The 16,801-nt window shown below is 38.8% G+C and overlaps 1 protein-coding gene across 1 annotated transcript in view; it reads left to right on the top strand.

The window, feature by feature from the left end:
* Positions 1-16,801, top strand: part of LOC130108509 (metabotropic glutamate receptor 7) — a 491,728-nt gene that overhangs the window by 315,650 nt on the left and 159,277 nt on the right. The window contains exon 5 of the mRNA XM_056275469.1: positions 7,045-7,182. Coding sequence (XP_056131444.1) covers positions 7,045-7,182 — 138 coding nt within the window. The remainder of the gene's footprint in view (positions 1-7,044; positions 7,183-16,801) is intronic.

Below are 16,801 nucleotides of genomic sequence, written 5' to 3' on the forward strand. Positions count from 1 at the left end.
TTATTTTCTTAAGAACTGATCATCAGCAATGATAGATAGAGAATAGATGTATAATCAAGATATTCACCAATGGTTTCCAACAGAAAAAAAAACAAAAAACAGGGAGTTTGCATGTTCTCCCCATGTCTGTGTGGGTTTCTTCCGGGGACTCCGGTTTCCTCCCACAGTCCAAAGACATGTAGGTCAGGTGAATCGTCCATACTAAAATTGTCCCTAGGTATGAATGGGTGTGTATGTGAATGTCGGCCCTGTGACAGTCTGGTGGCCTGTCCAGGGTGTCTCCCCGCCTGCCATCGAATGACTGCTGGGATAAGCTCCAGCATCCCCGCGACCCTGAGAGCAGGATCAGCGGTTCGGAAAATGGATGGGTTTCCAACAGTTGAGAATGTCTGGTCAAGTTTCTCAATTTGGGACAAGTCCCAATTTGGGACATCATTCCCAAACTAATCATTTACATCAAAATGCATTAGTGTGAGGAGCAACACGATTTTTCTTTTGACAAGATTTTTCCTTCTACATCAAAGACTCTTTTTTTATTATATGTTCCTATTGTAACTCCAGGACAGTCCTTATTCTCTGGTCCTTGGAGAGACAAACATGAATCTAACACTGGACTTGAAAGCAGGCCATACAGTATGCATGTCTGCCAAACTACAGTAGTAGCTGTACATACGTATATCTAACTCAGCACTGGGGGGGAGTGCGGAAACTTATCCATACAACATATCCATAATCATATCCGGCAGCCAATGTGTTATGAAAATCAGCCATGTTACATACTGTAGGTGCAACAGGGTTATCAAATCAGTCTCATAAAATTGGTCTCATAAAATCAGTCTCATGAATTTATCAACTATTTTTTTGTATTTGATGTTCTATAATTAAACAATTCAAGTTGTTGGAATAATCAATGTTGCACCAATTGGAGTACTTTGAATGGCAGAGGATGGCTTCAGTAAGTCCTGTCACAAAACAGGCAAGAAAATTACTTTCTTCAATGAAAATAATTTATTAGAACAGCAATTAAAAATTGGCTAATGCTAGTCACTTCCAATCAACAATTCAGCAGCAATGTGATGATCAAGGCACAAAAGGTAATATGAGGTAGCGAGGCTGTGCAAATGCAGAAAATGTGTGTGTGTGTGTGTGTGTGTGTATGCATTATTGCAAGCAGTGGAATAGAAAGCGCACCAAAAAGAACGCGACGAGGAAATGACACCAAAGGGTAGACGGTGTGGGGAAGTGAGACACAGGAAGATTAGAGAAAGAGGGTGATAAATCAGAATCAGAACAAAGGTTATTGGCCATGTAGTTTTGCACTACATGGAATTTGACTCCGGTATCTGGCTCTCTAAGTGTACTTAACATAGAATAACAACACAACAGTCTTCAGATATATACACAAGGATTGGCTATATACAGGCAAAACAAGAAGTGATATGGTGCAATGGTGCAGAGAAAGAGGAAGAGAGCAGCGTGTACGCAGTCTACCTGAAATAATTTACGAAGAAACAAAAATGAAAGTATCCCGCCTGGGTCAAGGATTAAGACAGGCTGCCCCATGTCTCCTTTATTATTCGCAATTGCAATAGAACCTCTGGCGGAAGCTATTAGATGCTCCTCCTCTATCTCAGGTGTTTCGGTTGGGAACAGGAACCATAAAATTTCTTGGTAAGTGGAAAATATCCTGCTATTTCTTACTAATCCAGATGTATCCATGCCTGTAGTCTTGAATCTGATAAGTAATTTTAGCAAATTTTCAGACTTCAAAATTAATTTCACGAAGTCAGAGGCACTCCCCCTGGGTGGTCTTAGAGATCTACCTCCTCCTTTATCCTGTCCATTTAAGTGGTCACCTAAGGGCTTCACTTACTTGGGGATATATATAACCCTTCACTACAACAGCTGTATGGTGCTAACTTTGGACCCCTGTTAAAACGTATACATGAAGACCTGGAGAGATGGTCTATCTTACCGCTTTCGATGTTGGGACTGGTATCATTACTTAAAATGAACATTCTTCCGAGGTTTCTCTACTTCTTTCAGATGATCCCAATTCTATTCAAAACTACAGTGATTAAAGAGATAAATAGGCAATTTAGCACCTTTATTTCGAACAAGAAGAGGCCTCGTATAAGGATAGCTAGACTGATGAGGCTGCAGGAGATGGAGGGGGCTTGTCTCTCTGTAACATCAGGCTTTACCAACTGGCCTCCCAGTTACATTATATTGCTGAATGAATGAATCTATACAGCTAGATCTAGAATCATCACAGATCAATACGTCATTGGTGGGTCTTCTGCTCGATCTTGAATGGAAAAAAATTAAAACTATCACTGGGAATAATATTATTGTAAACTCAACATTACAAGTTTGGGTAGCAATTAGACAATTAGAAGGACAAGAAAAAATGCTATCCTCTCTTTCTCCAGTATGGGGTAATATTGACTTTTCCCCTGGAGTTACAGATGCTGAATTTGAGCTATGACAACATAAAGGGATCATCACTATAGGTCATGTATATGAGCAAGACATAATTTTTTCATTTGCACAATTACACCGGAAATATAACTTACCCTAAAGTGATTTTTTTTAGATATCTACAGATGCGTAGTTTCTTGCACAGCAAAAGGGACACTGGGTTTAATTTCCAGCCCTCCCCGATGGAAAATATACTTTGGACCACAACAAAAGAGGTATTTTGGGGTGTGAATACAGGGTACTTAATCAATATGATAGAAGTAATCCAATATCCAAACTCCATGAATGGAATAACGACCTGAACAGTAATATTGATGAAGTCACTTGGAAAGAGATATGGGGATTAGCAAAGGACATTTCTGTTTGTAATAGAACTAAAGAATCTCAGTTTAGATTATTACACCGCTTACAGATAACTCCACAGCTTAGACATAAAATGGACCATAGCAACTCTGAGTTATGAATAACATGTAATACAGAGGTGGGGAGTTATATCCACTGTGTCTGGACATGTGCATATAGATGAATATTGGAAGAATATTGTGGTTAAACGTAAAATAATCTTTGGTGTTCAACTTGGAAAATATCTTCTGTGTCTACTTTTCGGTCTGCCTAGCAAACTAGTTAAAAGCTCCTACTCCAAAAGGCTTTTATGTGTTCTTTCTGTGCAAGAAAGAATATCTTGTTGAAGTGGATGGATCACAAGCCTCCTACAATAGCAGGTTGACATAAGGTTGTAGTTGAGCTTAAAGCTATGGAATACTTGACTTACAGAGCTAAGTGTAAGATAAATGTATTTTATAAGATATGGTCCCCTTTTCTAAACTACATACTAGGTCCAAGGTTGGCAGCTATTGTACTAAAGGGTTTAACAGACTGCAAGAGAGGCATTTAATACCATGGGTTGATGTGTATATGAATATTGATATTTCACTTTGGATTTTGTACTGTGATGCACAAAATTTCCTCTTCTTTTTTTTCCCTTCTTTTATTGTTGCTCCATCCATTATTCATTATCTGAACCGCCCCGCCTGCCGCCCAATGACTGTCGGAATAGGCTCCAGCATCCCCATGACCCTTTTATTGTTGCTGTTGCTCTAAATTCAAATGGTAACGAAATGTTGATATATAGGGGTGGTAGTGTCCAACCCTCCTCCTTTTTGTTTTTTTGTTTTGTTTTTTATTTTTGCTTTCCTTTACCTTGGATTAATCGGCCTTCTCTTCTCTTTTGTTTGGTTGTTGGTGTGTTTTTTTTGTTGTTTTTTTTTACATGTATGTTCTAAAAGAAAAAGTAAATAAAGATACTGTTTAAAAAATGAAATATCAAATTAACAAAGAAATGAAGGCTGAACGGTCTTGTCTGGCAAACTCTGTGAATCAGTGGGTACAACTGAATAGCAAATTAATTTAAATGGGATCGGTGCTCTGTTGGTTGTCAGATGATCTTGAAGGAGTCTAAGTTACAGCTGTGTTAACATTTAAGAATCCGGTCGCCTTAATTTAATGTAAAAACTGTGGCTTGCAGGAAAGTTGAGGTTAGCGGATGAACAAGACTAGGTTGTCTTCCGATAAAACTGGGGCCTGCAAGAAGGCACGTGGTCCTTTGTCCTTTCTTCTTCTGCAGGAAAGAGTATCTCTAGATGCATATGAGGTGTACCAGCTCCACAGCGAGAGAGCAAATTTCAATTCCGCCACACTTTTAAAGGCGGAATTGCATCACCAGATACAGTACTACTGTAACCAATACTATTACAGTGAAAGGTGAGACAGTGGGTGGAGATAACCTGTGAGGATGAGCAGGGAATTATGGGTATTTTAGGCTATGGGCAGGATAGCCCCTACAATGCTACTGCCTTATCTTTTTTCTTGTTGTTGTAAAAAACTAGCATAATATACTGAGAAAATACAGCTTTGTTGGTAGACAGACAGATATACAGAAAGACAAACAGACAGATATAATGATGTCAAGAATTCAAATAAATTAAAATAAATAAATTCAAGAATTCAGTTGATATATTAGGGTTTGGTAGACATCAGCAATAGATACCACTTAAGATAACTAAAATACTATGATGGTTTCATATGCAAAATAATTGAATGTAGGTTAACTACATGACAAATCCATGCTTAACCAGAGGAGGCCAATACACACATACACACACACACACACACACGCTTTTGTAGCTCTAGTCTGTATCCATCCTCTGAAGTCACACTGGATTAAACGATATCACCCTATTTTACAGAGAGATCACAGGCTGGTGAATTATGATTTATACACTACCGTTCAAAAGTTTGGGATCACCCAAACAATTTTGTGTTTTCCATGAAAAGTCACACTTATTCACCACCATATGTTGTGAAATGAATAGAAAATAGAGTCAAGACACTGACAAGGTTAGAAATAATGATTTGTATTTGAAATAAGATTTTTTTTACATCAAACTTTGCTTTCGTCAAAGAATCCTCCATTTGCAGCAATTACAGCATTGCAGACCTTTGGCATTCTAGCTGTTAATTTGTTGAGGTAATCTGGAGAAATTGCACCCCACGCTTCCAGAAGCAGCTCCCACAAGTTGGATTGGTTGGATGGGCACTTCTTTGAGCAGATTGAGTTTCTGGAGCATCACATTTGTGGGGTCAATTAAACGCTCAAAATGGCCAGAAAAAGAGAACTTTCATCTGAAACTCGACAGTCTATTCTTGTTCTTAGAAATGAAGGCTATTCCATGCGAGAAATTGCTAAGAAATTGAAGATTTCCTACACCGGTGTGTACTACTCCCTTCAGAGGACAGCACAAACAGGCTCTAACCAGAGTAGAAAAAGAAGTGGGAGGCCGCGTTGCACAACTGAGCAAGAAGATAAGTACATTAGAGTCTCTAGTTTGAGAAACAGACGCCTCACAGGTCCCCAACTGGCATCTTCATTAAATAGTACCTGTTAGAGCCTGTTTGTGCTGTCCTCTGAAGGGAGTAGTACACACCGGTGTAGGAAATCTTCAATTTCTTAGCAATTTCTCGCATGGAATAGCCTTCATTTCTAAGAACAAGAATAGACTGTCGAGTTTCAGATGAAAGTTCTCTTTTTCTGGCCATTTTGAGCGTTTAATTGACCCCACAAATGTGATGCTCCAGAAACTCAATCTGCTCAAAGAAGTGCCCATCCAACCAATCCAACTTGTGGGAGCTGCTTCTGGAAGCGTGGGGTGCAATTTCTCCAGATTACCTCAACAAATTAACAGCTAGAATGCCAAAGGTCTGCAATGCTGTAATTGCTGCAAATGGAGGATTCTTTGACGAAAGCAAAGTTTGATGTAAAAAAAATCTTATTTCAAATACAAATCATTATTTCTAACCTTGTCAATGTCTTGACTCTATTTTCTATTCATTTCACTACATATGGTGGTGAATAAGTGTGACTTTTCATGGAAAACACAAAATTGTTTGGGTGATCCCAAACTTTTGAACGGTAGTGTATGTCTTTAAAGGAGTCTTTTCAGGTTTTATTCTCACCTTTGTCATTCTATAATTCTCTGTCCCTTTTATGTCTGACTTTAACCTCCCACCTCCAAGTCTCTCCTTCACATACACACACACACACACACACACACACACAGACACACACACACACACACACACACACACACACACACACACATTACCCCAGCACCCTCATCGTTTTTTTCACTCTGTTGACTGAGGGTGCTAACCAGCAAAACTTATCGAGGTCGAGATCCTAATTTTAGCCCATCACAAAATTATTAAAATTTATGCGCAAGTGACATCATCACAAGATGTCAAGGACATCTTCTCCATTTCAGTGACAAAGAGAGAACAGACAAGCTGCCTATCAGTCTGAGGACAATTCTTAAAGGGAGAATTGAGAGATGATTAAGGGCAGGTCTGAAGATAAAGAACTGGCTCTCCTTATAGCTGAATATCCCCCTTTGGCTGCTGCAAGAAACTGAATAACTAAACACATATGGGAGGCAAAGCTCTCAAAAAGATATGTGGTCTCGTCTATTTTTAAAGACTTTCTTATGAAGTATGCTCCATTTATTGATGTCTACATGTTTTTGATACTTTCATTCTTACCTTGTTACCTGTTGCTGTGTGTGTCTGTGTTTTTATATTGCCAACATATCAACTACTGTATCACCTGCAATTAGCAGTATTGTCTGTCTGTTGTTTGTATTTGTTGTTTGTTTTGAAACACAATGCCGTATTGTACTACACCATGACCAAATCAAGTGAGATTCAATGGGGAAAATAGTAGATTGCACGTCCTCTGTAAGTTTCTCTTTAAACGCACCTTATATACTCTTCGTAAACATTTTAGTTAGAACCCCCGACCCCTAAGACCAAATATCTCTCAAATCAACGCTTCTAATGTTCCTCACAAATATACAGCCATGTTGTCGTTGCTGTTTAAGTGTTTAAGCATGACTGCTTTTGTCACGTTTTTGATGACTCTGACACCAGGGTGACCAGTTCAAGTAATAGCAAAATGCTAATTAAAAGGCTCCCTTTTATTCTATTGATGTGTTTGCCATTGTGTTTCAGGATTCGATGCTTACTTCACATCACGGACACTGGAAAACAACAGGCGGAACGTGTGGTTTGCCGAGTACTGGGAGGAAAACTTCAACTGCAAACTAATGAGCTCCTCCAAGAAAGACGAGAGCAGCAGAAAGTGTACTGGTATGTGTGTGTGATCACTAATTGCAGCAGTTTATTTATTTATATCTATTAGGGTTTAAATCCCTGAAGGGGTAGAACCCTGTTGAGTTTGTGCTGGTTTATTATTTTGTTGTCTCCTGCCGCAGCTCAAATTGCCGTGAGCTGGAATGAGCTAGAGACATGAAACTTAGCCCAGTAACAACAATTGATGTGCAAATGCCTCACAGGAAACATGACTGCAGTTGGATGGATGGTGGCGCTATAATTCACATTCCAAATGTTTTTCCGAAAGAATGGGACGCCCACACCGTGAGTCCGATTGACTTGAAATTTAACATAAATATCCAGCTGAATGTGCTCTACAAAAAAAAGCCAATTGGACCATAAGTTTGCCGTGATGGATTTTTTTGTGTGTCTAATTTGCATAAACTGAAAAACAGTAATGTGACATCTGCTTGGGTATTCGTGACTGCTTCATGCTAATAGTCATCAATTACTTCCAAAAAGTAGTCGAGTAGTCAATTAATTGCAGGAGGTATATTTTTTTTACCCAACAGGTCTCAAATACAACCAGGAAAGGGGTAACTAATATAGGCAGGACCAACCTTGGGGTAGATGAAATAGCAGAGTGCTCGATTGGCTCTGAGACGCTGTTTACAAATGAGCCACAATCTGAATGGACTAAAACCCCAGCAGCTTGTTTGAGCTGGGGATAAGTTTTAACTAACAGTAACAGTAACAACGTGACTTTTTTTTTTGCAGGTTTTTCGGTTTAACTAGAGACCGTGTTCTGGTGACTCATCTGAGTACGCCCATGGCTGTTGTGGTGACGGCAGCTGTTGAAAAGCCTAAAAGCCTTAAATTATCTTAAATTGAATGGTCAATACAGTATATATTAATCTGGTCCTTATTGTCCTACAATATGTTAGTTAAACGGTGTTGTCAGAAGAAACATTCACATTTCTTGAAGTTACTTTTAATGTGGGGAAAAACATAGATTAGCAGAACAGCTAGCGTGTAATGAGGTATTTGACATTATAACATCACAAGTTAAATGATTGAATATGGGTCACTTTCTGATTGAGGATAACGGTATAAAATACAGCTGCACTGCCAGTTGCAGTAAGACACATTAAAAGAGGTGATGAGCCTTGCTGAGCACAATTTAACTTACATAAATTATTACCGTAGATATTGAACACAGATGAGTGTGTATTTAAAACTGATTAAACGTAAAATTAAAATTTTTAGGAGGAAACTACATGTTCTGTTTGTGTTTTCAACAGCTGCTATCACTAAAGTCACAAGTTAACATGGTTACTCGTTAAACTGAAACACAGGGATAGCAGGAGTCTTTCCTTCACTAAGTACCTTAAATTATGTTTATTTAACATGGCATAACATAGAACATTATTGTTTATTTAACATGGCATAGCGTAGAAAAATGATCGAACAAACAGCTCCCACCAGCTGCATATCTGCTTTACATGTATTGCCACCGCTTTATTATTGCACAGTGCTAAACCCACAGATGAATGATTAGTCTACAACTATGCACAGCGGCAACTATTTTGTGAAACCCCTAACATCTACCTTTAGGATTTTGACTGTGTCAACACCAGATTTTGCATACAGCCTTGTGGAACTGAGATACAAAATTCTACTACAAATGAGCAAGAGCAGTCTAAAAACAAGGCCCTCATCCTGCCGCATAGCTGTGGTTGGGCCTAGGTGAGCCTGGGCCCACCCACTTGGCACACAGGCCCACCCAATCAGAAGGCTTCCTTTTTTGCTGGATCATCCAGTGAATGGCATTCGGTGAATACTGTTTCAATTATCTGACTACGTGATCAATAAAAATAAAACAATTATTGTCCCTTGCTTCTTGTTTGCCATATGATGATGATGATAGGTAAGATTTTTTGAGTGGCAGTGTATTTTGGAAATGCTATATTGCGAGCAGCCCCTCCTCTTTCACTCAGTGTACAGCACGCACATTGCACAGAGGAACAGAAGCCTACTTTCTCATAGCTACACTTGTATAATTTAGGTTAAGATAGAAATCATGGCTAAACAAAGCAGTTTGCTTAAGTTAGTCACAAAAAGACATGAGGAGCAGGAGGAAGATAATTCAGCTTAAGTTCAGGTATCATTCTCAACTTACCACCCACACATGCACAGTCATCTCCTGCTGTAATCATCAAAAGTAAGCTCATTTACAATTTCGTACTGCCTATTTCAATGTTATTGTTTATTGGGTATAGTTTTTGTTGGGTGTACAATTGGATTTTATGTTGATGTTGCTGTGTCTGCCATGTGTGTGTGTGTGTGTGTGTGTGTGTGTGTGTGTGTGTGTGTGTGTGTGTGTGTGTGTGTGTGTGTATGTGTGTGGTGTTGTGCACGTTTACACAAGAGCTAGCTGAAAGTTCAATTCACACAGATTAAAATGAACTAGTTTATGGTCATAGTTCACAGTTTTAAATGAACTAGGTGTCATTCATTTCCTCCTTTTTTTTTAATGAGCTACTCTGATGGTCGGATGCTTCAACTCGCTGTGTAATTTCAAATTTGTTGGCAATGTGGTTGACGTTTGGACTTTTTTCAGACCCAGCGGGCACAATTTGTATAAAAATGTGACTTTTTTTTTTCCTCGTTGGAATCTGTACTGATTTGTTCATGATACTCCTTCAAATATTCATATGACCTGGCTTCAGCAGTACCGGTAGCAGCATCTGAATTGGCAGTAGCACTAGCCATGCCCATGCCGGCATTCCGGGTGCCATAAAACACAGTGCGATGCTCATGTTCATCAAAGAAGGTTGAATCAGTTCATCCGGATACAATGTTTATTGACAGATAAAAGCTTGCTCTAGTATTACAAATGAAAGCTCCTGTTCCTGCTCATCTGCCTCATCCTGTTCCTCTGACATGACTGTGATATTGAACTCCCAAAATGCTTTTGAGAAGCTTGATGCATTGTCAAATTACAGTAGCCACAATAGTGTCAGTCAGGGGTGTTTCTAGGATTTGAGGACATTTGGGGCTTTGCCCGGACTTCTGTAGGGGGGTCGGGGGGGGGGAGTCCACAACCGGAAAATTATTTTGATAAATAGCTCTATTTTGATGCTTTTTTATGCACTCTGGTGCCTTATTTACATTCAAATTAGCACATGTCTTAATCATTGAAAAATTGAAATGTGTACCTTAAAAACTGTTGTTTCCTCTCCAGATTAATTGTGAATTGCGATGTTAAAAATATTAGTAGCTGTTAGTAAATAGTATTAGTATTGAGTAGAAGCAGAATACTTCACAACTGCTATCATTAAACATTTATTGACATGCTACAGTATCAGACTAGAGAAAAAAAAGTTAAATGTATTTATGTTAACATAAGTTTATTGGAATACTAAAATTTCTTTCACACACACACACACACACACACACATACACACATAAATAAAGAACACTCATTCATGATACATACAAGTATACACAAACACTATCTTTAACAGACTAAGAATATACACTCATGTGATATGGCTTAGAGTTTTCATAAGACAAGAAAGCTAAAGGAGAAAATAAACACAAATTATATATATATAACTTGGTTAGTATTTAAAATTTACTTGACTCACTGGATTATATAGATATAACAATACAGACGGTTTCGGAAAAAAAACGCTATCTCTGTATTGATATTCCGCTCCTCATTAGTTGAGCACTTATAACAACACCATTTTTTTCTGAAACCATCAATTGTGTTGTCATAAGTGCTCAACTAATGAGGAGCGGAATATCAATACAGATGCAGGAAAAAAAAACTTTTAATACATAGCAGTATTAAAAGTTTTTTTTTATTTAACGGAATGTCAACACAGATGCAGGAAAAAAAGGTTTTATACTGCTATGTATTAAAACTTTTTACCTCCGTCTGTATTGATTGATATATATATATATATATATATATATATATATATATATATATATGCACGGTTGGTATAGTGCTCAACAAATAAGGAGCCAAATACAGCTGATGATTGCTTATATGATGAAACAGGCTTGTACTGTGTCATAGAAAATGTACTTGACTAACTGGATTATATATATAATCCATATATATAAATATATATTTATGATTCTTTGTCAAAAAAACATTAGCAGCTGATGAGTGCGAGACGCACGAAACAGGCCTCTACTGCTATGCATTAAAATGCTTGTTCCTGTATCCGTATTGATATCCCGCTCCTCATTAGTCGAGCACTCAACACCATTGATGGTTTCGGAAAAAAACACTGTATATAGTGTATAGTGTTTTTTTTTCTTTTTTCTGAAACCATCAATGGTGTTGATAGAAGTGCTCAACTAATGTGGAGCGGAATATCAACACAGATGCAGGAAAAAAAAGTTTTATACATTGCAGTACAGGCCTGTTTTGTGCGTCGTGCACTCATCAGCTGCTAATGTGATTTAACAAAGAACACACAGTTTACGTTGCCCAGCATCACGCCCCTTATTTAGGTGGACAGCAACCAATCAGAGGAGAAAACTGTAACAACCAATGGGGTAGGGAGTTACGATGCACAGCAACCAATGGTGGGGTAGAAAACATTACAACCAATGGGGTAAGGGACTGGAGCTTGTAAGGAGAGAAGAACTACGTGTGGAGTAAGCATGAAATTGATAATTGTGTATGCAAATATGTCATGAAAAAAAGGGGGAGGATTCTTTTTAAGGAACTATGAACAAATAAATCAATCTGGAGACGGTTCACTTGATAAACACTGAGGACATGTAATTGAAGAAATAGGGGCTGAGAGGAATGTCTTCGATGTACACAATTTATTATTCTTACTGCACATTTCTAAAGACACTCAAGTTTGATCTGATGTGTACTAGCCCAAACTATATTACAAATATACAGATAAACCATTGAATAATATAACATAGTATTGATCAAGTGATGGATTTTGCTTAGTATACCAATACTCGGCCATTTTCATGGAGTCTCTGGAGTCTTCAAGTTTATGCCTTTTAAAAACAACCAATTGTGAGGATACACCACTTATTCATCTTCAGCATAGCAACAAATCAAACATACCATGCAACCTGGATCATAGGGACATCTTTAAATTGAATTGGATTTAGATTTATTGAATTTAGAATTTTTTTCCTGCATTCCTTGTAATGATGAAACAAGTGCATGGTTGGTGGTCTGACTCCTTCTTTAAACAGAATCAAACTAGCTGACGTGACTTTGCTCAGCTTTGTGAAGCCTGAAACCCACTCGTTGCTGCTTGCAGCTTTAATGTTTGGTCGATTGAGCTACTTCCTCCCGTTGAGTATGGAAACGTTGAACCCGCAAATTGCTGCTTGCGGCTAAATTTTATTTACTTATTTATTTTCAGTTAGCATAGGGATATTTTCTTTTTAAGATCTCTATTTTAAGGCAGTCCGAATGCTGGGTTATCTACAGACCAGTGACCCTGGGGTTGGTACGGATTCAGCGTCTTGCTCGAAGAGACTAAGGAATAAAAAAATGTTTGCCAGCGTTGAGTCAAAAACTGGGTCCTGACTGAAGGACAGTCTCTGTCCCCTCATCCACTTTGTTACTCAAATTGGTGTTACCCCTACAGAGATGTTTCTGCACTTTGACATTAACCCCTGCAGCCTTGTAACTTCCTTGCAATTATGGAACAGCTATCTCTCTGTAGCAATGCAATTTGTGACACTAGTACTTGCTGTGGTGCATATTTGCATTATCTTTATTTTCAATGCATGGGTGTCTCTGCGCCTGCCACCCAATGACTGCTGGGATAGGCTCCAGCATCCCCGCGACCCTGAGAGCAGGATAAGCAGTTTGGATAATGGATGGATGGCTGGATGGATGGATTGATGGATGGGTGTGTGTGTGTGTGTGTGTGTGTGTGTGTGTGTGTGTGTGTGTGTAAGAATTTGCGTGAATGTGTGTATATATGCTGTGTGTAAGAAAAGAGAACACTTATATCACATATCTAATGAACTCAATCATTGCGTATCAATTTAATGTGTTTACTTGCTCACCTCATCAGAGAGGCAGTTGGGGAAAGTATTGCTGACCTGCATTTGGCATTTTAATAAGCAACTCATCAGTCTCTGTCGCTGGCAATTGTTAATGCACAGCAATTAGTGGTCCAATATGATGGTTTGTACAAACCCTGTGCTCTAATGAACCTGGTCTATTGAGGTTATTGGCTAAATGCACAGAAGAATATATGGTCTCATCTTTTTCCCCCCCTTCCAATTCTTATCATGTCTGTGAATGTTCTCATTCATCCAGATCATGGTTATCCAACGGAGTTGAATAACCATAACCAGTTGCACTTGATTCAACTCCTTTGGATAATTCTTATCATCCTCAGCCATTCCTTTACACCCTTACCTTTTCATCTGAACGCCCTCCTGCCCTCTTTTTTTTTCTTAGCACTCCTCCCTATTGTTTCTCATCCAAAATATCTGTATTCCTTTCTCTCTCCGCCATTTATGTGATACACGTTCTCCAAATGATATTTAAAAATATTAAAATTTTACAAATGCTTACAAAATATCCCAAGTGATTTTGCACCACATAATTTATTATCATATTTTACGACCCCCCCCCCCCAAATTTCCCTCTTTGACTTGATTCCCCTTCCTTGGCACATTATAACTCTTATCACAGAAAGTTGAATCAGTTCATCTGGACACAGTGTTTATGAAGATGAACTGATTCAACTTTCTGTGATTTCCTTACTTGGATTACTGAGCATGCATAAAGACATTATAATTCTTAACCACATATGTGTCTAAGCACGCTCTGCGCTGCAGAAATAAGACTTCAGTTACATAATGAACATGGGTTCATGCCTTCAGTGCCATCCCAGGATTATTGATTCCCTCCATACCCTCAATGCATCAGGCAGGGGACCTCTTGACAGGCCGACGACTTAAATCATCGAAAGCATTGTAATGACCCAAACAAGAGGAAAATCCTACTTTACTGGCAATACTGTCATTCTTGCCAACAATCTAGAAGACACTGTTGAAGTAAAAGCGAACAAAATTAATGATCCTCAGTCGTTGTTGTTTTAGCCCTATTTTGAGATGAATTTAAGGGTTTAGTGGTTAAATCCATAGTACAACATACAGCAATAGCTGCCTCCATCCATAAGTCTTAGCAGTGTAGGAGTACAAACTTTTTTTTGTTCCCCTGGTGATAATTGAAGCTATAATTCCTGGGCTGTTAGTGTCATGCTCTACTCATTTCACTACACAGAATGCAAGGACATCCTATGTCTGACACCGCTTCTACCAGTTAGGCTTAAGGGACATTAGCAGCACTTTACATCATACACGATGAACTAGCTGTCATTTTGTGATGATTTACATTCAGTTCCCATGCTTCGGTCAGTGACTGGGGATAAAAGCAGAGCTGAAGGGCCTTATTGGCCTCAAGGCCAAATTATATGAAACTGGCTAGTTGCACTGTTTTCTCAGTTAAAATAATTATCAAGTCAGCCATCTTAAAAACACAATTTAATTTGTATATGTCTATATATCCCACATTTGCTCTCCCATCAGTCCTCAGACTAGCTGGTAAGCATTGTTGAAAAGTCCTAACACCACCAAGCATGCATTTACTTCTCGATAAGTGGTGCCAACAGTCCTTGGCAAGTCACTTGCGGCTACCCATATCACTGCCTATCTATAATCACAGTAAAGAACAGCCCATCTAATGTTGTTGTAAGCAAGCTGCCACATGCTATACTACAATTAGGACCTGGCTCTTGGTTTTGTTAGAACTGGTTTGCTCAGCGGTTGCTTCTCAATGCACAATTATTCACATTGACTCGGATTTGTTATCATGTTTCACTACACTGATGCAGTTAGTTGGGGAAGATGAAATATAATATATTATCATTATTTATATGAATTTGTTATGTGATCCTGCTTGCCCTGGCTATACAACTGCATGTTGGAAGCAATAGTTTCTGTTACATATGCGTGCTATGTGGTGTTATGTGTTTTTTTATCACCACTGTTTATAATAAGCATATGATCTCAGTTTGTCTGCAGCACAACTATATACTCTTCAGGAGAAACTGTATGCTGCAGGTAGAGATGGATTTTGCTCTGCTGGAAGGATCATCTGGCATTGGGGAAGTACATGGTAGACACACTCTGACTGCTCCTATAACCCAAAGTTAAAAGAAAAAAGTTTCAGCCACAATGTTTGGGGACTATTTGGGTCATCAGCCCACGTGGTACCACACATAGTCAGGCAGGATACGGGAGCTGAGGTGTCATAGGTTTGATTCTGCCTCTTGCTGTAGCCAAGGGCCCTCACATTCTAAACAGCAACAATGTTTCTTTCTTTTTTCAAAAAGGCTTGAAAATTATTGTAAATGAAACAGCAACCCATTGCTTTCAAACTAAAGGAGTATTTATATGGATCTATTTTTATTCCAATTTCGGTTGCAATGTGGAGGAAATTGAAAGCTTGGTTGATGCAATGATATCCAAAGAGACTTAAATATGTGGTACCAATATTACCTGATCACCAGGTCACTGCTTTTAAATTTATCTCTTTTTTCACTTATCCATATTATCTAATATTAGTTTGTTTCCAACAAATTTCGCTTTGAAAATATCATAGCACCTCTTGCTCTCTTAAACAAAACTACATGCCAAAACAGTTGGATTCAACCTTACTGGAATATCAATTATGTTCATAACCCAAGCCTAGCTTCAACCAATTGCCAGACTATGTGTGTGTGTGTGTGTGTGTGTGTGTGTGTGTGTGTGTGTGTGTGTGTGTGTGTGTGTGTGTGTGTGTGTGGTGTTGTTGGTGGGGGGTCTAGATTTGTATCAAGATAAAGAGCCCTTGTGGCACTTCCTGGCTGGTGCTATATAGACTGCAGTCCATTATGGTGTTTGGATAATTTATAAACATCAGTGGCGACAGCAATGAGTTCTGCAGTTAGGATAACATTATGCTAAGGGGGTCTTTGGAGGCACCAAAGAGGGAATAACATTTTGCCGGCGGGGTGTGAGGGGGGTAACTGTCTGTGTAGTTGTGTGTTTGTTAGAAAAAGTGTGTGTGTGGTGGGTGGGGGATTATTTGCAGAGATAAAATTATGCTGGGGGTCCCACCACCACAGGGAAAGAAATGGAGATGTGCCAGGGAATGTGGTAGGGATCTCCGGAGGGCAGTTTAAAAAAGAAAGGAACTCAGCATCTGTTGGAAGGTACAACTGCATGGTAGATATCCAGTATAATAGTGATTGTCTGTCAGTTTAGGAAGTCGGCTGAGAGCTGGTCAAAAAAGCAGCCTGCTTCAGTCAGTTTTACTTAACTGGAATTTAAATAACTCAAAGCAGTTAGAGGCAGAAATTATTTTTTCATTCATGCATTCATTCATTCGTTTTATTTATTTATTGCCTTTGGCATATGATGTTCATGAGAGTAAATCAGATTTTAAGTCAAACGGTAACAGCTGTTAAAAGAAAAAATCATATTAGAAAATATATGTTTCCCAGGCAGCATGGTGGCGCAGTGATTAGTGCGGTCACCTCACAGCAAGAAGGTCCTGGGTTCAAACCCCGCGGTAGTCCAACCTTGGGGG

The sequence above is a fragment of the Lampris incognitus genome, chromosome 2 (assembly GCF_029633865.1).
Source record: "Lampris incognitus isolate fLamInc1 chromosome 2, fLamInc1.hap2, whole genome shotgun sequence".
Lineage (NCBI taxonomy): Eukaryota > Metazoa > Chordata > Actinopteri > Lampriformes > Lampridae > Lampris > Lampris incognitus.